The sequence below is a fragment of the Bos grunniens genome, chromosome X (genome assembly GCF_055505025.1).
Source record: "Bos grunniens cultivar Pamir isolate PY7600 chromosome X, Bosgru_T2T1.0, whole genome shotgun sequence".
NCBI classification, from domain to species: domain Eukaryota; kingdom Metazoa; phylum Chordata; class Mammalia; order Artiodactyla; family Bovidae; genus Bos; species Bos grunniens.
Genome location: NC_141194.1, coordinates 82,168,929 through 82,192,673, shown reverse-complemented (window position 1 = coordinate 82,192,673; position 23,745 = coordinate 82,168,929). Strand labels below are relative to the sequence as shown.

The 23,745-nt window shown below is 43.1% G+C and overlaps 1 protein-coding gene across 3 annotated transcripts in view; it reads right to left on the bottom strand.

Moving 5' to 3' along the window:
- Positions 1 to 23,356, bottom strand: part of LHFPL1 (LHFPL tetraspan subfamily member 1) — a 60,476-nt gene extending 37,120 nt beyond the window's left edge. The window contains exons 1-3 of one of the 3 annotated variants that reach the window (XM_086388832.1): positions 23,226 to 23,356; positions 13,819 to 14,457; positions 1,814 to 1,912 (exon numbers count right to left, since the gene is read on the bottom strand). In XM_086388832.1, coding sequence (XP_086244958.1) covers positions 1,814 to 1,912; positions 13,819 to 14,269 — 550 coding nt within the window. In that variant the 5' untranslated portion in view covers positions 14,270 to 14,457; positions 23,226 to 23,356. Of the gene's footprint in view, positions 1 to 1,813; positions 1,913 to 13,818; positions 14,458 to 23,225 lie in introns of those variants that run through there. The other 2 variants (XM_086388835.1, XM_086388833.1) reach the window with 2 other exon arrangements.
- Between the last annotated feature and the right edge of the window lie 389 nt (positions 23,357 to 23,745).

The window sequence follows — 23,745 nt, the reverse complement described above, 5'->3', positions numbered from 1 at the left end:
TCTCCTCTGCACCTTGTCCCACACACCCGCAACCACCCTCATTGTCAACATCCCACAATGGAGTGGAAAATTTTTTGTAATTGATGAATCAAAATTGACAAATCATAACCACCCAAAGTCCACAGTGTATATTACAAATCACTCATGGTATCATACATGCAATATGCTTGGACAAAGGTACTTAGTCACTCAGTTGTATCCAAGTCTTTGCAATCCTATGGACTTTAGCCTACCAGGCTCCTCTGTCCATGAGATTCTCCAGGAAAGAATCCTGGAGTGGGTTGCCATTTCCTTCTCCAGGGGATCTTCCTGACCTAGGGATTGAACCTGTGTTCCTGCATTGGCAGATGGATTCTTTACCATTGAGCCACCTGGGTGTGTCCACCATTATAGTAGATACTCAGTCTGACAGAATAGTTTCACTGCCCTAAAAATGCTCTGTTAAAGCCATTATTTGTTTTAAAAAACAACAACAACAACAACAAAAAAAAAAAAAGTAGAATTATAGGAGTAAGAACCCAGTAGGAGATGTGTGCTAAATCTTCAGCTTTCTCTACCCTGGTTAGCAGCATCAGTGTCTTGCTTCTTTTTTCTTCAGTCCCTGCCCCCAAAGTTTCTTTTTGAATTTCTTTACTCCTTCCTTCACCTATGGCAGAATCATTGTGTTTACCAGTCAGCCCCACCCTGAGCCAGGAACACTGGACATGCATTCTAGGGTCTTCATTTTGTCACATATTCTCTACAGCCCTTTCCTTATATTATGTTTGTACAGTAAACAACTCCCTCCAAAAATGAGTCAGGTAAGGCTCAGAAAACAGTCTGAGGCAACAGAGAGAAAAGGGAAGTATGGGAGCATAAGCTACTGTGAATGGGTGGCCTCGTTGTTCCAAAATCTTCTACTACAATTGAAAATAATCAAGGAAACCTAGACATTCCATCCTGGTAGTTTGGACAAGTATTTTGAAATCTTCCAGGTAGAGTCTAATCTATTCTCAATTCACAATAATGAACTCAAGCCATTCTCAGAGAAGTTGGCAACCATAGAAGAGTCCAAAGTTATTTCTGTCACCCATTTTAATATTTAACACCTCTTGTCATTAACATGCCAGTAACAATGTAAAAATGCCAGTAACAATTCCCAATGTTTAACTTAGGTTCCTAATGCATGATATAAAACAAATTACCTCTTGTTATATGCTCAGTGGAGAGTGAGAAGAGATACTATTGATTTGTATTTGGAAAATAGTTGCCTAGAAAGAAATACTAATAGAGTCTAGGACTTATTCAAAGGATGACAGATCTGCAGTCTCTAAGCATTTAGAATCCCTCTGTAGATAAAACTGAAACTGTTAGTCACTTAGTCATGTCTAACTCCTTGAGAACCCATGGACTGTGGCCCACTAAGCTCCTCTGTCCATGGGATTCTCCAGACAAGAATACTGGAGTAGGCTGCCATTTCCTTCTCTAGGGGATGCTCTGGACCCAGGGATTGAACCCAGGTCTCCTGCATTGCAGGCAGATTCTTTACCATCTGAGTCACCAGGGAAGCTCTCTGTAGACAGGGTTGCCCTAAATCGGTCACAGAACTCTGGGTGAAAGTACATAAGGGTGTGGTAAGACATCGTTAAAGAAGCAGAATTTATGTTCAATCCTTGTAAATTATCAAGGCCACATGAGACTGACCAAGATAGCACTTCCCACAAGCTAACACAATGAGAGACTCAGGCAAGCACCACTAGCAAGTACAGGCCCCTCTAAGAGCACTTTGAGAAACTGATTCCCCATCACTGCCATCTTGCACAAACCATCTTACCTAACTGAAATTGATTGGAGACATTCCCACACGTTTGCATTATTTCCGGGCTATTCCATCCTAAAGGGTATAATGCACAGCCTGAACTTATCAGCAGTCCTAGAAAAAAAAAAAAAACACACACAGGCAGAAAAAAATACAACAGGCCTCTGTCATCCCAAAATCCCCTCTGGATTAGCTCAGCTCAAATTCTGCCTCTTTCACTCAGAGTTTACCTTTCCTCTTTTAACCTAGATTTCTATGACACTATCAACTCAACAGGATGTCTTTACTGTGTCAGAGGTGGTGAGCTGCAACAGATAGTAAAGGGGTCAAATCATAAAAAAGGACAGTACTGGGGATTGAGACCAACCAATGTACTTTTAACAGCCAAAATGTTTTTGCCAATGATTCACATGGCTGAGTTGGCTTCTCCAACCAGAGTCCTTTTCTATGTTGGTCTGATTTACAAAGAACAGCAAGGTAGAGACAGCTACTTGTCCCTACAATTCAGCCTTTTCTAAGAGTCAGGTCAGTCCCTACTAGTTGAAGATAGGTCATGATTTCTGTAACTTGAAATCAGTTGCCAGACTGAGATCTACACAAAGTATACACATTATGTAGGCTTCTACTGGTGAGCAGGGGACCACATCCCCTCCTCCAGAAACACTTCGAGAGACCATTCCAGATTCATGCTAAGCATTCCTACTTTCTTTAGCTTTCAAAACCTTCCATTGTGTCCCTTGCCTTCATCTCATTTTGTTGAGGTCATTTAATTATTAGAGGGCAACTCTGTGCAATCTTAGTGATAACATTACTTTTCTGACCAGAGATATAAATCTGGGTCTACTTGTTGGCATTGCCTTTTAAGGACATTTGCATCAACTACAGCTCTTGTTTGCTGCCTAGGTTTACATTTTGTAACCTGTGACCCACTCTCCCTTGCCTTTGGTGATCGTGAATTGGACTAAGCATTGGCATCTGACACAAGAGCAACCAAATTAATTGGCTGGCCAGTAATGGGTGATATATCATGCTCTGAAGAGAATAGCTGGGCCAGATTCTTGTTTCTGGAAATGTTAATCAAGGAACACAGAAACCTTGTGCTAGTTAGCAGATGGAGCAGAAGATAGGAAAAAAACACCAGGAGGTAAAATCAAGTCTGTGTCAAGCTGAAGCCAAGTTCAATCCAAAGTTATGAATAGACATCAGTTCTGGGTAAGCTGAGCAAACTGATTGGTAAAAGAAGAGAACACAGTGGCAGAAATCAGATACACCATGAAGGGAAACTCCGTACTGTTCCTGAAAGAGTTAGGGAATTCAGTTCTTGTCAATGGCTTTCCAGTTCCACTTTTCTTATGTTATAATAAATCCCCTTTTTCATTGGAGAACTCGAGTCTCTGCTACTTACAACCAAGAGAGTCTAACTACAAGAACACTATACTTGAGTGCTACACCACAGGTCATGGGATGGTCACCTACTACGAGTGTCGATGCAGAACCTAACATAGTATGCTGCTGCTGCTGCTGCTAAGTCACTTCAGTCGTGTCCGACTCTGTGCAACCCCATAGACAGGTTGATTAATGGTGACTGAATGGCATATTCAGAGGTTCCAGAAATGTTCCAGACAGTGAAAGGCAGGCTGCTCCAGGAACTGCTGGCCTTACCTTTGTTTCTCTTTCCTCAATGAGGAAGATTCTCTGTATACACTCTGAGAAGCTAATAAGCCCACTTTGCCTTCAGCTGAAGCCTTTTTGAATAAGATCTTAACATACTCGCTAAGCTTGTCAGCAACATGGCAACATGCTGCTGCTGCTAAGTCACTTCAGTCGTGTCCGACTCTGTGCAACCCCAGAGACGGCAGCCTACCAGGCTCCCCTGTCCCTGGGATTCTCCAGCCAAGAACACGGGAGTGGGTTGCCATTTCCTTCTCCAATACATGAAAGTGAAAAGTGAAAGTGAAGTCGCTCAGTCATGTCTGACTCTTCTCGACTCCATGGACTGCAGCCTACCAGGCTCCTCCGTCCATGGGATTTTCCAGGCAAGAGTACTGGAGTGAGGTGCCATTGCCTTCTCCAATGGCAACATGAGCTGTTCTCAATATTCAGTGAGGCCAGAGAAAAAGATATGGACCTAAAGAAAAAACAAGAAGAGTTTAAATAGGAAAACAGAAGGAGCTTTCTGATGGTGAGAGAGCGTTTAGAAACTAAAAAGAGTGACCAAGTAAGGTTAGAAATTCCCTTCAGTGGAATGCTTAAAATTAGAAGACATTCTTATCTGTCTGATAGTCTTAAAGGAAATGAAACTGGTCACTCAAAAGACTTTTCTAGGCTCTGGAATTTGTCCAGTGGCAATGGAACAGCACTCATTTTTTTCTTACTGCAGATAAAGTGAAATCATATGATATGAAGAGGTATGCACCAAAGTATGTGATCCCCGAGTATATACAATGGGTTAAGGACAGAACTGGAAATGAAACCTCAGCCTTTTCCTGCTTTCAGTGTCTACCCTTTGAGAGAAGAGTTAATAAAAAATGAGCTTTCCCACACAGAGTAGGAAGAAAAAAACACATGTTTATAAAAAAACAGCAGTTCTGTATTCCAGCCTCCACACTCAGATCTCTGGGATGGGCATGAGCTCTGACTTTTCAAGCAGGGGCCTGTGTTAGCTAAATGCCTTTCCCGACATGGCAGGAGAAACCTTCCACCTTCTTCAGCCCTCCTGCTCCTTAGACCTTATCATGCTGAGAAGTTCAAGTCACAGATTACCTTTTCCAGAAACCTTTCCTCACCATCCCCAGTGCCTACCCCAAGCAAAGTTACATATTCCTTACCTCTGCTCCAGAAATACCCTGTGCTTATTTCTGTGGTAAGAATATTCTGTGATATAAGCCCTTAAAACTGCCACCTGCTTTCATTACTGGACTGTGCATTCCTTGAAGGCAGGTACCATATTTCTCTTCAACTATGTATCCTTGTTACCTACTTATTACCTGGTATGTAATAAGTGCTCAATAAATGTACCTGTGTCAGAGTATGCTCTGCCTATCTAACAGATAGCTTCCTTTGCTCCCACTTCCCAAGGGGGGAGCCTTCTGAAAGGATCTCCATAGTAGAGATGAGAGGTCATCCTAGACATTCAATACAGCTACAGAATTTTAGAGAAGGAAAGGCCTTTGGAGAGTATCTACTCCAATCCCTCTCCATTACAGATGTGGGTGCTTAGACCCAGAGAGGGAAAGCAATTTACTCAAGGTCGCAGAGCCAGTTGCTGGCAATGCTTTTCTTACTAATAAGAGAGATCCTTAGAAGTGCTGTTCTTCTAGAGACAGGTGTCCAGAAATGATCACTTTTTGGCAACAGTATCTATAGTAGGCACTAGGAATCTTATAGGCATTAAGATTCAGAGACACAGCAAGAGAACAATACAATATTATATACTTGAAAGTTGCTAAGAGAGTAGATCTTAAATGATCTCACCACAAAACAATTATGTGAGGTGATTTATGTGTTCTCTAACATTATTGTGATAATCCTTTCACAACGCATACGTGCATCAAATCAGTGTATTGTACACCTAACACTTACACAATGTTATGTTAATTGTATTTCAATGAAGCTGGGGAAAAAGAGAGAGAGAAAGAGATTGGGTTCTGTAGTCCATGGCAACCCACTCCAGTGTTTTTGCCTGGAGAATCCCAGGGACGAGGGAGCCTGGTGGGCTGCCATCTATGGGGTCACACAGAGTTGGACATGACTGAAGTGACTTAGCAGCAGCAGCAGCAGTCCCTAGAACTAATTTCTAATTCCAGCTCTGCCCCCTAGAGGCTGTGTGACTTTAGCAAGTTACTTAATCTCTCTGTGCCTAAATTACCTCATCTTTAAAATGGAAATAATAGTACTCTAACTTACAGGGCTGTTTCAAAAAGTAGTACTCATAAAGCTGCCAGGCACATAGAATGTGCTCAATAAAGATTTATTACTATTATTAAACAGCAGCCTCTCTCTCTCGCTCTTCCCTAACTTTCTACTTATGTTCGCCATGCTAATTTCTTCCTCATGTTTTTGTCCTCATAACAGATGAAAAGTCAAAAGCTGAACAAGGCTTGATTCAAAAGTCACCTGCTTGGTGTTGTTTTCTTGCAATTTTTCTCAGGCACCAAGCCAGAAAGTAGGAATCTGCCAGGTATGTGTTCTGCCCCAGTGCAGGTGGCCACATGCTCTTCTCAACCTGCCCTACCACACCTCCCATCCCCCAGTCTCCCTCCTGCCTTTCAGACAGGTGAGCACAATAGGTTGTAAACATACTTCATGGACTTGTAACATACAAGTGCATACTTCATTGCACTTGTAACAGAGGATTACAATACATTTGATCACAGATGAATAAAGATGTCCAAGGAGACATATTATTTTAAAAACAAAGTCACAGGGTCATTTATCCTCATTGTTGAATGGTTCTGTGAAGACCCACAGGATCTTCTAGAACTAACACCCAAAAAAGATGTCCTTTTCATTATAGGAGACTGGAACGCAAAAGTAGGAAGTCAAGAAACACCTGGAATAACAGGCAAATTTGGCCTTGGAATACGGAATGAAGCAGGTCAAAGGCTAACAGAGTTTTGCCAAGAGAATGCACTGGTCACAGCAAACACCCTCTTCCAACAACACAAGAGAAGACTCTACACATAGACATCACCAGATGGTCAATATCGAAATCAGATTGATTATATTCCTTGCAGCCAAAGATGGAGAAGCTCTATACAGTCAGCAAAAACAAGACTGGGAGCTGACTGTGGTTCTGATGATGAACTCCTTATTGCCAAATTCAGACTTATATTGAAGAAAGTAGGGAAAACCAATAAGCCACTCAGGTATGACCTAAATCAAAGCCCTTATGATTATATAGTGGAAGTGACATATAGATTCAAGAGATTAGATCTGATAGACAGAGTGCCTATGAACTCTGACCATGAACCTATGGACGGAGGTTCATGACATTGTACAGGAGGCAGGGATCAAAACCATCCCCAAGAAAAAGAAATGCAAAGAGGCAAAATGGTTGTCTGAGGAGGCCTTACAAATAGCTGAGCAAAGAAGAGAAGTGAAAGGCAAAGGACAAAAGGAAAGATATACCCATCTAAATGCAGAGTTCCTAAGAATAACAAGGAGAGATAAGACAGCCTTCTTCAGTGATCAATGTAAAGAAATAGAGGAAAACAATAGAATGGGAAAGACTAGAGATCACTTCAAGAAAATTAAAGATACCAAGGGAACATTTCATGCAAAGATGGGCACAGTAAAGGACAGAAATGGTATGGACCTAACAAAAGAAGAAGATATTAAGAAGAGGTGGCAAGAATACACAGAAGAACTGTACAAAAAAGATCTTCATGACTCAGATAACCACGATGGTGTGATCATTCACCTAGAGCCACACATCCTGGAATGTGAAGTCAAGTGGGCCTTAGAAAGCATCACTATGAGCAAAGCTAGTGTAGGTGATGGAATTCCAGTTGAGCTATTTCAAATCCTAAAAGATGATGCTGTGAAAGTGCTGCATTCAATATACCAGCAATTTGGAAAACTCAGCAGTGGCCACAGGACTAGAAAAGGTCAGTTTTCATTCCAATCCCAAAGAAAGGCAATGCCAAAGAATGTTCAAACTATCACACAATTGCACTCATCTCACACGCTAGCAAAGTAATGCTCAAAATTCTCCAAGCCAGGCTTCAGCAATACGTGAACCGTGAACTTCCAGATGTTCAAGCTGGATTTAGAGAAAGCAGAGGAACCAGAGATCAAATTGCTAGCTTCCATTGGATCATCAAAAAAGCAAGAGAGTTCCAGAAAAGCATCTATTTCTGCTTTACTGACTACACCAAAGCCTTTGATTATGTGAATCACAACAAACTGGAAAATTCTTAAAGAGATGGGAATACCAGACCACCTGACCTGCCTCTTGAGAAATCTGTATGTAGATCAAGAAGCAACAGTTAGAACTGGACATGGAACAACAGACTGGTTCCAAATAGGGAAAGGAGTATGTCAAGGCTGTATATTGTCACCCTGCTTATTTAACTTATATGCAGAGTACATCATGTGAAATGCTGGGCTAGATGAAGCACAAGCTGGAATTAAGATTGCTGGGAGAAATCTCAATAACCTCGGATATGCAGATGACACCACCATTATGGCAGAAAGTGAAGAAGAACTCAAGAGCCTCTTGATGAAAGTGAAAGAGGAGAGTGAAAAAGCTGGTTTAATATTCAACATTCAGAAAACTAAGATCATGGCATCCAGCCCCACTATGCATGCATACATGCCAAGTCACTTCAGTAGTGTTCGACCCTGTGTGACCCTATGGACAGCAGCCCACAAGGCTCCTCCGTCCACAGGATTCTCCAGGCAAGAATACCGCAGTGAGTTGCCATTTCCTTCTCCACCAGTCCCATCATTTCATAGCAAATAGATGCAGAAACAATGGAGACAGTGAGGGACTTTATTTTGGGGGGCTCCAAAATCACTGCTGATGGTGACTGAAGACATGAAATTAAAAGATGCTTGCTCCTTGGAAGAATAGCTATGACCAACCTATACAGCATATTAAAAAGCAGAGACATTACTTTGCCAACAAAGGTCCATCTAGTCAAAGCTATGGTTTTTCCTGTAGTCATATATGGATGTCAGTAGTTACCTTTGCTGTGGAGACAGTGGAGTACGATCAGGGTATGAAGACTTAAACAACATCAGTAATAGTCTATTCCTTAAGCCTTATGATGCATATATCTGAAATATTTCATATTATATTTTCAAAAATAAATAAGTCAGCCTGAGAGGCTATGTAGAATCCAGAGTGCCAGGCATCAGCTCTTATTCGGGAGGTTTCAGTTTAGTTCAGTCAGTCAGTCATGTCTGACTCTTTGCTACCCCATGAATCGCAGCACGCCAGGCCTCCCTGTCCATCACCAACTCCCGGAGTTCACTCAGACTCATGTCCATCGAGTCAGTAATGCCATCCAGCCATCTCATCCTCTGTCATCCCCTTCTCCTCCTGCCCCCAATCCCTCCCAGCATCAAGGTCTTTTCCAATGAGTCAACTCTTCGCATGAGGTGGCCAAAGTATTGGAGTTTTAGCCTCAGCATGTCCTTCCAATGAACACCCAGGACTTGTCTCCTTTAGGATGGACTAGTTGGATCTCCCTACAGTCCAAGGGACTCACAAGAGCCTTCTCCAACACCACAGTTCAAAAGCATCAATTCTTCAGCGCTCGGCTTTCTTCACAGTCCAACTCTCACATCCATACATGACCACTGGAAAAACCATAGTCTTGACTAGATGGATCTTTGTTGGCAAAGGAATATCTCTGCTTTTTAATACGCTGTCTAGGTTGGTCATAACTTTCCTTTCAAGGAGTAAGCGTCTTTTAATTTCATGGCTGCAATCACCATCTGCAGTGATTTTGGAGCCCAAAAAAATAGTCTGACAGTTTCCACTGTTTCCCCATCTATTTCCCAAGAAGTGAAGGGACCAGATGCCATGATCTTTGTTTTCTGAATGTTGAGCTTAAAGCCAACTTTTTCATTCTCCTCTTTCACTTTCATCAATAGGCTTTTTAGTTCCTCTTCACTTTCTGCCATAAGGGTAGTGTCATCTGCATATCTGAGGTTATTGATATTTCTCCCAACAATCTTGATTCCAGCTTGTGGCTTCTTCCAGCCCAGCGTTTCTCATGATGTACTCTGCATATAAGTTAAATAAGCAGGATGACAATATACAGCTTTGACGTACTCCTTTTCTTATTTGGAACCAGTCTGTTGTTCCATGTCCAGTTCTAACTGTTGCTTCCTGACCTGCATACAGGTTTCTCAAGAGGCAGGTCAGGTGGTCTGGTATTCCCATCTCTTTCAGAAGTTTAGGAAGGCCCTAAGGAATCTGCATTTAATAAGCACACCAGGAAATTCTTATACAAGTGCTTCAAGGACCACTCTGAAAAACACTGTGATAGAACTTCCTCTCTAAAGAGATAAAGAAAAATCAATGACACCAATGCATAAAGCCCAGGGCTGAGAGTCAGAAGGCCTGGACCACATTCTCTGCTCTGCTTCAAATCTTCTACATGAGTCTTTGTTAATAGATTAACTCCTTTAAATAACATTTCCCAAACAGAAAGCCACTTTTATAATCCTTGCTCAACATGGTACATTTAAGTTAAATGATGACTGATGACAGTTTGCAAGACTTTTCAGGAAATGCTTGGTTTGCAGAGAAGATAATGGTTTTTAGAAAACACCACCCTTTCCTTGAATCACATTCTCAGTGATCTGTCTCCAATGGCAATTTCATTCAGGCTTGAAGCATGTAGTATTAGGACCTTATATGGAGCAAAACATTAGTGCCTGTCTGGGCTTGTTGAATTCTATCTGCTTAACTAAACCAAAATAAAAAAGTCCAGAGTGGTAGTTCTCACTTGGGTTGGGGAAAGGGAACACAGAATACACATCAGAGTCACTGGGGAGATTTTTAAAAACATGTAGCCTTCCACCTGTTGCTATGTATATCAGTATGGGAAAGAGTGAGAGAGACCATTTTTTAAAGCCCTCCAGGTGATTCTGATACATTCCCTGCTCTAGAAAGATTCTTGGCCTCCCTCAAGTAACCTGATCCAAGATCTTACACTTTTTCCTGCCAAGAGTTCTTTATATTTACTTCTCACCTATTTCTTCTTCAGTTAGCTCTCACTGAAGTTAGAGGATAATTCACAAGCATCTTGCATGTGTATACACAGGGGAATGTAAATAATGACCTTATTCTCTGGGATCAGGGGCCAGCTGGTTGGAAACCTCAGCATCCCCGGGGTTGAAATAATCTCCTGACCAGATGTTTCCTTCCCTGGTTAGAGGAGGGCATGAAGGTCCCAGTGGAAGGCTCTCTGGATCCTACACTTGTCCAGCTGGATTGGCTGCAGGTGGAGCAAATAGGACCCAAGGGCCCCATCAGGTCACCTTGCTGAATCTGACTCAGGCCAGCAGTACTTTATTTCTTCCTGTCTCTCCCACTTCCCACCGCTCATCTCTGTGGACAGCCGCCAAACTGGGGAACAAAAATCAGGCAGAGGGGAGGGAGTAGTTCTTAATGGATACTCCATCTCTTCAGTGGTTTGGGGTCTGGCAGAGATAAACCAAACCTGAAACAAATGGGCTCCTCCCCCTGATATATTTTGGTTAATGCGCCAGCTGCTGAGAAGCAGTCCGGCCTGGAGCAATGAAATCAATTTCCCTCGGTTGAACAACAGGCTTCAACTTAACCCTCACAGCTCTGTCTCTTATGTCTTTTATCCGTGTAGCTCAAAACACTCTTCAGGTTTGGCTTTCTGCCACTAACAGTGCCCATCTCTGAGGAGTGAGGCACAAGATCCTGCAGAACCTTGGATAATGTTTGTATGCCAAGGAGTGCCTAGAAAATATGATACATTCAAGCAGGCTTTACCATTCCTTCACATCTGATATAACCTTGACAGGCTCCAGCTTCTAAAACGGAAATGAAAATGACTCTTAGTTGGCTGGTATTACAGATGGGGAAGTTGTGGAAATTCAGCCATCTGTCCAATATTATTCCCTTGTCCAGAGAGAAACCTTGTAGCACACCTTGGGTCTTAACTCTTTCCATGACTACTGTCAAGTGGCATTTTATTCTTGAGTTTTAAAGACCTTCATCTAAGCATAAACACTGTGACTATGTTCCTATGAGCGATAGCCAATGGGGAATATAAAATGGCAGAATCATATGAGATGAAAATGATACTGATGTTTCTGTTGCCTCTGCATGACATCTGCCACTCAGTTAAAGTTCTTCCCCACTCAGTTCATGGATTAGTTCATTAGATTAGAATGTTAATTCAAATTTAAAATTTTTACAATGAGATTTTTTTTTACAGGCTCCATTTTTTTACAATGAGCTCTCTGATGACTGCATTCAAGTAGCCTTGAGGTGCAATGGCAGTGATGAGCTAAGACAGTGCTTCTCATCAGGGACTGACTTTTTACACCCTTCACCCCCCCACACCCCAAACAGAAGACATTTAATAATGTCTTTGAGACATTTATGGTTATCACATACTCGGGAGGGTGTTACTGACAATCAGTGGATAAAGGTGAGGGATGCAGTTAAATATACCACAATGCATAAGAATAAAATAATTGCCTACTCCCCAAAAGAAAGAAATATCTGGTCCCAAAACAAAGAAATATCTGGTCCCTTTTCCTTAGAGGAAAGAGGGAAACAGAAAACATCATCTTAACTGGCACAAAAGAGAATCTGTTACTTTTCATAAGAAGGCAAGGAAATCATAATACGTTAGCTTAGGGTTTCTCAACCTTGGCACTATTGACATTTGGGACCAGATATTTCTTTGTTTTGGGGAGTAGGCAACTGTTTTATTCTTATGCATTGTGGTATATTTAACAGCATCCCTCACCTTTATCCACTGATTGTCAGTAACACTCTCCCGAATATGTGATAACCATAAATGTCTCAAAGACATTACTAAATGTCTTCTGGTTGGGGTGGGGCGGGTGAAGGGTGTAAAAAGTCAGTCCCTGATGAGAAGCACTGTCTTAGCTCATCACTGCCATTGCACCTCAAGGCTACTTGAATGCAGTCATCGGAGAGAAGAAGAAAATTAGGATCTGGGCTATCTTGCCAATGAACCAATTCAAGGAAAGAAGGGAAGTGAACATGAGAGAGGTCAGTCATTTGCTTACAACCACAGGGCAACTTAGTGAAAGAGCCAGAAGTGGGATCGAAGTTTCCTGGTTCCAGTCACCCACACTGTGCTGCTAATGGAGATGACAGTTATAATGAATAGGAATTCTAAAACTTCAGGAACAACAACAAACTTCAGCCATAGATTCTACCAGCACTTTTTTCCATTTCCCCATCCAGGTGTGAAAAATGGCTCATATATTCACACACGTATTTGCCTGTGTGTCTAAACTTGCCTTTTTCTTCTCAGTTCAAATGAAACCACTCCCACTGCTTTCCTGCTGTCTGCCATTTTTGCATTTTGTTCTTTCTTAGCCCATCCACACACTGCAGCATCCCAGGTCTCCCGCACTAAATTCAGAGGCAGACTGAATGAGGGAAAAGATAAGTAGAGTGAGTCGGGGCCAGAGGAAACCTGGATAGACTGTTGATGGCTACCAGTCAGGGCTAGCCTTAGATATTGCCAGATAAGCGGTCAACTGCAGTCTGCCTGGTAGCTAGCATTTCACTATTAGAGATATATTTTTTTGGTGAGGACTGCATATTAAACTCATTCAGTAATTAGCACCTTTGTGTACGTGTTAATGAGATCATGGTCCTCAGATAACTACCAGCGATCAGGGATCTTAGAGGTCAAGTTTATTTGGGAACTGTAATACTAGAGTATATAGTTGTATACCATACTAGTAGTATACTAGAGTTGCGTCCTCTGCAAATCAGACCTGGATAATATTGTTAAATGGGCACTCTGCAGGCAAAAGAATGTGATGAAAATCAGGGCCAAAAAAAACAGATATCAATTCTGCCTACTAGACAATCTTGCTGTGAATAAAACCCTGATGTAGATTGCGCTTTGGGGAGTCCCAGACCAGGTATTTCAAAGGAGCCCCCATTCAGAGTCTTGTTGTTGTTATCCAGTTGCCAAGTCATGTCTGATTCTTTGTGAACCCCCCGTACTGTAGCACCCCAGGCTCCTCTGTCCATGGGATTCCCCAGGCAAGAATACTGGAGTGGACTGCCATTTCCTTCCCCAGGGGATCTTTCCAACTCAGGGATTGAACCTGTGTCTCCTGCATTGGTAGGCAGATTCTTTACCATCTGAGTCACGAGGGAAGCCCATTCACAGCCTTAGTCCATTCACAGCCTTAGAGTTGGACAAAGAGGAGAAGCTGAAAGTGGATTTCCCTGTAAGGCAACACGCCCACTATGCCCACCCCTGCAAAGCTCCCCAACCTCTCCAATCTCAGCCACACAGTCTTACCTCCCACGAACTGTGCAGCTCCCATGCAACGTCCCATCATTCTGGAGATGAGTTCTTCCATGCAGCAGCCCAGGACAGCAGCCAGTGCCACCAGGAGCAGCAGAGCACAGCCAGCACCTGTCACCACTGTGCACATCTGCCAGGCCAGGCTGGGGATGGCACTGAAGCTGGCATAGCGCCCACACTCTTCAACCATGATCAGACTCTGCCCCTCTCCCCTCACAGGGTAATTGCACCTCCGGAATGTGCTGAATGACACTGGCTTCCCCAGCTGAGATCCAAAGAGCCAATAAGGCAGGAAGTAACTGGTAGAACTGGCTACGGCGGTAGCAAGGGACAGGAAGGCCCAGAGGGTCCCCACCAGGGTCAGGCTGCTCCTCATAGTCCCAGGTTTCTCGGTGGGGATGGGGAGATGAGTCGGTTCACAGCACCAAATGCAGAAAGTTGTCATGTAGGCTCCACCAGCCTAGTTTTCATCTGCCTGGCCAGCCCCAGGGCTCAGTCATGTGCTTCTTGGCCCTTACTTCTGGATAAGGTTATTGTCTTGAGGACCATTTGGGTCCCTATGGGATTCTGCTCTCCACCACTTTTCTCATCTTCCCTTCCTTCCACCTGGTTCAGACTCCTATGATCTCTAGGCTGCAATGGAAGAACCACAGAAGTGAATTAGTGACTGTTTCGTCTACTCCAATGCAGCCTGCCTGAGTGTGTGAATGCTAAGTCATTTCAGTTGTGACCAACCCTTTGTGACACTATGGATTATAGCCCGCCAGGCTCCTCTGTCCATGTGATTCTCCAGGCAAGAATACTGGAGTGGGTTGCCATGCCCTCCTCCAGGGGATCTTCCCAATCCAGGGACCTAACCCACATCTCTTACATCTCCTGCCTTGGCAAGCAGGTTCTTTACCACTAGCATCACCTGGGAAGCCCAGTGCAACCCAAACAGAGAGCTTTCAGTTCTTGACATCTAATTTGGAACAAGGGGTAAGAGGGAGGCCTGAATCAAACCTAGGCTCTCCAAAGAGCCCCCAATTTCTGATGGAATGACCTTGTTTACCTGAGGCCTGGAAGGAGGTACTGCCTCAAGAGGGCCAGGAACCAAGGTGCTTTCAGAGAATGAAGGAAAAAGGAAGATCACTCACAGGGCCTGCCCATACTCCAAGGGAGAAGAGGGAAGGAGCGCTCACCATGGAGTTAAAGGATGTGCCCATTTGACCTTAGTAGGATGTCCAAGAGAGCATTAACTTGGGCTTTCCCAATATTGCATCAGTTAGGTTTAAATGGGTAAATAAAATAAGGGGCACCTAGTCTCAATCCTTATGTTCATCACTGAGCGAGCTCTGTTTAGTCACTTTTCCCCAAGAACAAAAAAGGAGGCACCATCCCAAACAATGAGAGTTGTTTAACACTAAACCGTCTACTAAGAAAAGCTGCCCAGTCCTTTGCTGAATATAATCATCAAAACTTCTCTCTCTGAAACAGATCTGGTTCCCCCTGCCTGGCTGCAGGAACATAGATCTCGAGCTGTAAGGGCCTTTCAAGATGCCTTTTGGAACAAGTCATCTCAGATTCAAGACACTGAGTGCCTTTTTAGATTTAATCTCCTCAGCCCAGCTCACAAATGGCTTTCACAGACCCCACTGTCAAAAATCAACTGCTTCCTTCCCAACTACATTAATCTGCCATTGCATTCTGGCCTGTTTCTCAATGAAGGCAGCCAGAGACCACACTGCAGCCTGCTGACAGCACTGTGAACATCTCCAGCAAACAGGTGGTGGAATCTGTTTCAGAAACTTCATGATTCATCACCACTGCTTAAAGTTACAGGTGGTGGGAAAGGGGAGAAGGGGTAGGGGACTAAAGGCAGGGGAATTATAGGAACTGTCCATGGGGTCACCACCTTGCCAGTTGAGACATGGCCAGAAACAAGTAGCAGTTGTACTCAGAGTCTCAGGGACCTTTCCCAGCCATGTCACAACTATCATCAAACAATGTCTGGCATGAAGCAGGCACTGCCATCCATGTATATTTAATGAAACCCATTCTAGAGAAGCATCCAATTTCTAGGCTGGCAGAAATCTTGATGAATCACCTAATTCAACCTTTTTTTTTTTACATATGGGGAGGTGTGGCCTTGTAAGTGGGTAGTGATTTCCCCCAAATCACAGAGAATTTAGCAAGCGGCCAGACTGGAATAAGAAACCCAATCTACAGATGCCTAGGCCAGTACTGTTGTACTCCACAGTGAAAACCACCTTCCTCCTCTATCACTTTACATATAGAAATACAGAGAGGAAATGATTTCCTCAAGGGTAAAGAACTAGTGGAGTACCCTGGCTGGATCAGAATCCAGTTATTCGATTCTTAGTATAATGCTCTTTTCTTGCTTCACCACAATTCCCCTCCCAATACAGATATATTGTGTGCTGTGTGTTTTGCACAGGAAGGGAGCAGAGACTATAAATTGCAGGTGTTTACTTTGGAATGTTAGGGCTTGGGAAGAAAGTGCCCTGAGCTGGGCCCCAGGGAATGAGGCTTTGTGCCTGAGAGTTGGGGGAATGAAAGAAAGATGTGATGCAGGGTTGAAAGCCAACAGGAGAAGTGAAACTAGTCTTGAGTAATTGCTGTTAGAAAGCAGGTATGCTTGGCCGCAATGAGGTAATGCCTCTGCTTGCTATATTAGAGCATGTAAGATTATGGAAAATGCAAGCAGCTCTCTTTTATGAGCTCACTTCCTGGTGAAGAAGCCCAGGCCAGAGGATGAGAGGAAACAAGCTGATAAACAGCTGCTGGGTGCACCATCATATTCCCTTCCAAGACCATTGTTTCATGTGCTCTGGCAAACAATCTCCTCAGGTTGGTAAGAAAGGTAGTACCCCTGGTTTACAAATGAGCAAATATGGAATCTAAAAAAATGGTACTGATGAACCTATTTGCAGGGAAAGAATGGAGATGCAGACGTAGAGAGTGGACTTGTGGACACAACGCGGGAAGGAGAGCAGGATGAATGGAGAAAGTAGCACTGACATATATACACTATCATGTGTAAAGTAGATAACTAGTGGGAAGCTATTGTAGCCCAGCCTGGTCCTCTGTGATTACCCAGAAGGGTGGGATGTGGGGAGGGGAGGGAGGCTCCAGAGGGAGGGGATATATGTATAATTCCTGCTGTTTTGCATTTTGTATGGCAGAAACCAACATTGTAAAGCAATTTTTCTCCAATTAAAAATAAATTTAAAAAATAAAGCTAAGGAACTTGCCCAAATTTACACAGTGACTCAAATGGCAACACCATCATTTCTCACCTCTCACTTCACCCTCCCCATATTCTTCCTCATCACCCCAAAAGTGTTTCAACGAAAAGCCTCCATGGTTTCCCACCCACAATGGCAAATCTGTTTAAGGATGATGAAAAAAATCAGACAGGAAGGACAGGCAAGGCAGGAGGAAGGCGACTTTCTGTACCCAGCATGTCACCACCAGGACCAGGGCACTAGATATTTCAAGTTTGTAGTCAGAACTAACCCCGTATGTCCACCATGAATGTTTATCATCTTGAGATCAAGTCCCAGGACAAAAGCCAATAGAAGGGAAGAGAGTATAAGGCGGAGAAAGGGACTAAATCGGTGAGTGGTACCTAGGCTATACTAAAATAGGAGGAGGGCTTCTGATATAAGGTAATCACCATCTGTGCCAAGACAGGCTGTTTAAAAACCTATAAGACTACCAACCACTGTTGCCATCATTTCATTTTAAATATGCCATTTTGAAGCCAAGAGATAGGAAGGTGGAATTACAAAATTCAGTTTAAATTAAATATGTTTAGCTTTAGAAAAACTCATTGGCTTTCAGAATTTAAATTAAATACTTTCAACTTCAGGAAAAACTCATTCTCCTTATCTCATTTAGAACTAGGATGTCCAACCATGCTAGTTAACTTGGGACTAAGGGATGTGGGATTGTCAGGGATGAAACTATTAATAGGAAAGTCCCCAAATGGATGAGTTAGTCATTCTATCTAGGACTAGAAGTGTGGTGAGCCAGCATAATCCATGGACAGCAGGTTGAGAATCACTGCCACAGATAATTTTCTCTTGCTCTCTCTCCAGGACTCAAACAATATAAAGTGAAAAGTTACCATGGAATTAAATAATGGAGAGATGAAATCTTTATATCCTGAAGGTAAAATCTTTCTGAATCATAGGCTTGACCTCATGCCGTAAAGAAAGAGAGGTCAGAGATCCCATTGCTCAATAGTTTCTGAGCACAAAATAAGTCCCAGCCCAGCTTCTCCTACGGCAAAGGGCCACGTGGGGTCTGCATGTACACTGTTATATGTTCACACAGAGAAATGCATTCAACCAAATGCTTTGAGTTACTGCACCACCTGTCATGGAGTAACCTCCCTTCATGACAGCCCTCCAAAGCAATCAAGTTCATTCCCAGGAGCTAGACAAGTGTCTTTTACATTCACATAAATAAAAGTCACACACAATGCTATACTTCACTTTACTTCTCTTGTGTATTTCATGTAGCAATCACTTTGTTTCCCTGTCCTGGAAGGCCTCACCACCCAGCCACACTGGATTTCAGAAACCAAGAACTCAGCCTGGTGCTCCTGCTAAATGGTCCAGTAACCAGGTATTGCTAAGTTGGCTACTGTCCCTCTCTCTTTGTTTATCACACGGTCTCTCCGCCTTGGTTGCTCTAGCTCCTCAAAGGATCACATGCCTGTTTCTGAGAGTGGCTGTATGAGATGCAATGAGTGTGGCTAGAAAGTTATAATGACCAGGGTGGAAGCATGAAGGCTGTTCTAAATTTATTGTCCTTACTAGAGACTAGTAGTAAGGATACAGTGGTCATTTTAAAATAGACTCATGCATAGAGGTCATTTCAACCTATAAGATGTAGGAAACACTCCTAAGCCATACATACCAAATGATTATCTATACTGCTTTTAAAGAACTCTAGAGAAAAGAGGACTCAACAGTTTTTCTCAGTAGCTTGATGACTCTCACTGTCAATAAATAATTTATGTCTCATTTTAAACCTTTTTCTGATACAGTTCAGTTCAGTTCAGTTCAGTTGCTCAGTCGTGTCTGACTCTTTACAACTCCATGAACCTCAGCACTCCAGGCCTCCCTGTCCATCACCAACTCCCAACTTAAGACCAATTCCTTTGGTCAGGTCCTCAGAGGAAATGGAGGACAGATTGGCCACTGTCATCCAGAGAAGAGCCCTTCATCAACACAGATTAACTCAGATTGCTGGTATCTTGTGCTCAGTTGCTCGGTTGTGTCAAACTCTTGCGACCCCATGGATCATAGCCCACCAGGCTTTGCTGTGCATGGGATTCTCCAGGCAAGAATACCAGAGTGGGTTGCCATGCCCTCCTCCAGGGAATCTTCCCAACCCAGGGATTGAGCCTGTGTCTCTTGCATCTCCTGCATTGGCAGGAGGATTCTTTACCATCTGAACCACAAGGGAAGCCCTGCTGGTACCTTACCTTTGGACTTTTCCTCCCCAAATGAGCACTCTACCTCTCCCTGTGATGTCTCCTTCCCAAGCCTGTCATCATTTGTTCTCAACTTTTCACTCCTGTGTATTCCTACTTATATGTGTGCACTTACTTAGTGTCAATGAAACTGAAAACATTGCTCTTGTATTTTTCTTGGTGGAGAAAAATAAAGCAAATCCTTCCAACACCTTATCTCCTCCCCAGTCTTCATGGAAAAGGACTCAAAACACTACCTGTTTTGGACTGGTTTGTGAGAAGCAGCTTTGTTGGCACTGTTATTGGCAAGGGAATATGAATGGGCATTTCTCCTCACACCCCCAAACAATGTGCATAGCCTACTAGCCAACCCTTTAACAAATAGTGGGTTTGCCAAAAAGTTTTTCCATAACAGCTTACAGAAAAACCTGAAAGAACTTTTTGGCCAACCCTATTCATCATACTCAGTGTTGAGACTTTAAGAAATAATTAATAAGCATAGGCATATGGTTTCAGTAGGTAAATAGAGTCCTACTCCAGAAAAGTTTCTTGCTCTTGTATCGAATTGGGTATATAAGCAACATGACCATTCTAGATCTTTCTGCTTCAGTGCGTGCTAAGTCACTTCAGTTGTGTCCAACTCTGTGTGACCCTATGGACTATAGCCTGCCAGGCTCCTCTGCCCATGGGATTCTCCAAGCTAGAATACTGGAATAGGTAGCCATTTCCTTTTCCAAGGGATCTTCCCGACCCGGGATGGAACCTTGGTCTCCTGCACTGCAGATGGATTCTTTACCACAAGTGCGACCTGCTTCAGACACAGCCTCAAAAAGAATCTATAACCACTTTCCAAGTATTTCTTGCCTTATTTTCTGCCACCTGAGTTCACCCAGAATTTTCTCCTCTATACATCTCCCCAATGGGCATCTCTCCAGATTCTCCTATGCCTGAAATCATCTCATGACTTATCTACCCCCAGAATTGTGTTTGTTTCCCATTTGTATTGTGGTGACTTGAAGAAGACCTCACTTTTTGTAAGGTTTATTGAGGTACACTTGATATATGAAAATCTGCGCATATTCAATGTATATATCTCGATGAGTTTGGACACATGCCTACATCTGTAACACCATCACCACAGCCAAGGCACTGAATAGATTCATAATCTTCAAAAAGTTCCTTGTAATGAATGTGGGTCAGTTCTAGTGAGGTGGATGAACCTAGAGCCTGTTATACAGGGTGAAGTAAGTCAGAAAGAGAAAAATATCATGTATTAACCCATATATATGAAATATAGAAAAACTGTACTGATGAACCTATTTGCAGGGCAGGAATAGAGATGCAGACCTAGAGAATGGACTTGTGGACATAGAGGGTAAGGAGAGGGTGGAACAAATTGAGAGAGTAGCACTGAAACATATAAACTACCATATGTAAAACAGATAGCTAATGGGAAGTTGCTGTATAACACAGGGAGCTCAACCCAGTGCTCTGTGACAACATAAAGGGGTGGTATGGGGTGGCGGTAGGAGGGAGTCTGGAGAGGGAGGAGACATGTATACTTATAGCTGATTCATGTTGTTGTACAGCAGAAACCAACACAACATTGTAAAGCAATTATCCTCCAATTAAAAATAAAGAAACAAATTGAAGAAACCAGTTCCTTGTATTGTTTTGTGAGTTTGTGTGTGAAGAAAACTTAACCTAAGGTCTGTCCTTGCAATGTAGTTTTGAAGTGCACAACACCATACTGTTAACCACAGGCACAAAGCTCTACAGAATATCTCTAGAAGTTTTTCACCTTGTGTAACTGAAACTTTATGCCTACTGAGAAACAGCTCCACATTCCCCCTTCCTCCAGCCCCTGGCAACCACCATTCTACTCTATGCTTATAAAGACCTCACTTTAGGTCTAAATCTTGTCTTTCAAATCCTCAGATTTCTTGCTTGTGGGTTGTCTTTCTAAGTCTTCTCCCTCCTCCCATCCTCTTTTAATCTGGGGTAGAAAGACTAGCAAAAGTAGCTGTGTTGGGTTTGTTTGTTCATTTATTTGCATTTCTCCATCCTGAGGTGAAGATGTTCACCAGGAGGTAAGATATTGGGAGGCAGGAAGCCAGGGAGTTAGTGCCAAGAGAGGACCAACCGAGTCATCAATAACCTAGAAGGTCAATTCTAAATAATCACGTTGGCCATGGAGAGACAGGGAAAGCCCATAAAAAGAACCTCCATGTTATGTCCTGGGCTATTCCCTTTCTCCTGAGTCTGAGATTAGAAAGGTGGAAATTGGAATGATTTCCCTAAATTTTATATGAGCTTCTCCCTTCTTTGTAAAAATAAAATAAAATACTGCTCATTGAGCTCCCTGTCTCTTTTGCTTTGGAAAGTGGGGTATCAGAGATCTTCACCCCAGGTCTTATTTTGCCTGGACCAGTGCCACCACATTTAGTGTTCAATTGGTCGGCTAAGAGACCTATCTCTCACCCTCCATGGGTTAGGAACTACTCCAACCAGCCTGCTCTGGCAAGACACCGTTAAGTTCTATCAATGGATTAGCTGGTAAAGCATTTCCCTACAACCTTAAGTTAACAGCCCCAGCCCTACTATTGTTGCCCAGTACTCCCTCTACCCATGACCTCCAGTAATGAATAAAATGCCACCACAGCTGACCTCCTCCATTCAATGAATCTAGCCAGTGTAGGAAGAAGGTGCACTGAATGCTTCTCCTACTTCAGCAGACATGAGAGGCAGCCTGGCATGTGAAGAGTGTTTTTCAAATGGGGTCCCCTAACACCTCTGCATCAGAATCACCATCAGTACTTGTCCAAAATGTAGACTACAACCTCCTTTTAGGATTCATTGAATTAGAATCTATGGAATTTGCATTTTTCAAAAATCCTCAGTTGATTCTGATGGAAACTAATGATTGAGAAATAGCATCTTCATGGACAAGAGTCCAGATTTTGGAATCCAGATCTGGGATAGGGTCTGCCCCTTACAAGTTAGATGAACTTGAAAGGCTCACTTAAAACCTATGAGTTCGAGTTTCCTCTATAAAATGAAGATGATGGAACACCGAGTTCAAGTGAAGTATCATCTGTGCTGTTATCCTAACACCAGGATAGGTAATTCTCCCATCTACTAGAGAAGACAATATCGTCCCATTAAGTAATAGAGAAGACTCAGAGTCACTCAAGAAGGAGAACATTATTCCTCTTCCCTTTCTCCCCTAACCAGTATCTCAGTGATTTCTCCTCACCATGAGACTTATTTCTGCTTTGTTTCCTACCACGAAACAGAATTATTTGGCCCAGTGTTCCTTTCAAGAATGGATTTATAGCTAAACTATTTCAGGTTTTTCTGGAAATCATCATGCTTTGGCACACAGTAGGAACTCAAATATTTACTGAGCAAATGCAATCTTTTACTTCCAGTCCAACTCACTTCAACATCTGCATTTCAGTTTAACCCAAGCACCCCATTTCAGTACTGTAACCCCAATTTTGGCAAGTCTAAGAAGTCAACCCAGCACATCAGCAAACCCGATCCACTTTTATCTCTATAGACAGGTCAGAACAAAATCCTTCCCTCCACTCCCAGAGACATGGACTTCCTCTCCTCAAGTTACCAACTCTCCTGGGGAAATCAACCAGCATTTAACTCTTAGGTCTTCACACCGTGTCAACACGAAACGGGAATCCAGCCCCGATTCCTCTTAGCCTCTGTGCAAACAACAGACTTGAGGAAGTAAAAATGAACCAGTTTGCCTTTGGGAAGAAAACAGCTTCTCTGAGCTGTCAGATGAAAGGGCAGGAAGCCTGAGAAAGGAAGGGGAGAAGGGGGGCTGAGCAAGGGGAGAGCAAACAGTTTCTTATCCAGCTGTTTCAATTGTATTTGGCCCAAGTTGCAAATTTACCTTCTGACCACGAAGGCTGATTGACTTATTCCCTGTCTTCGGACTCACATCTGAGAAACAACTTCTCCTCACAGCTTGTCAGAGGGGATGGGAATTCCAGCTGCTCTTTGCAGTGATGCCTGAAAAAAACTTGCTTTACCTTTGGGAGAGAGAGGCGGAGTCTAACCTAATGGGAATTAACTCCAAACATGCTGGAGTCTTCAAAGTCAGCCTCAGACATGCAGGCACTTGTAGCTCAGCAGGCACAGCGTCCCCCACCTCCATCCTCACAGATGCCAAGTCAGCTGTGCGTGAGTAAGTGAGAGTGTGCATGCGTGTGTATATGTGTGTGTGTATGAGTGTGTGCAGGCATGTCCACACTTGAACTGCATAGCTGTCTCACTTCCTCACCTGCTGCCCAAATGCCTGCTGAGGAATAGAGGTTCTCCCTAACTTCCCAAACCCTAAATAATCTCACCATGTATACTACATAGCAGATTTACATGGCTGGAAATGACTCAGTAGACACATGCATGAAGGG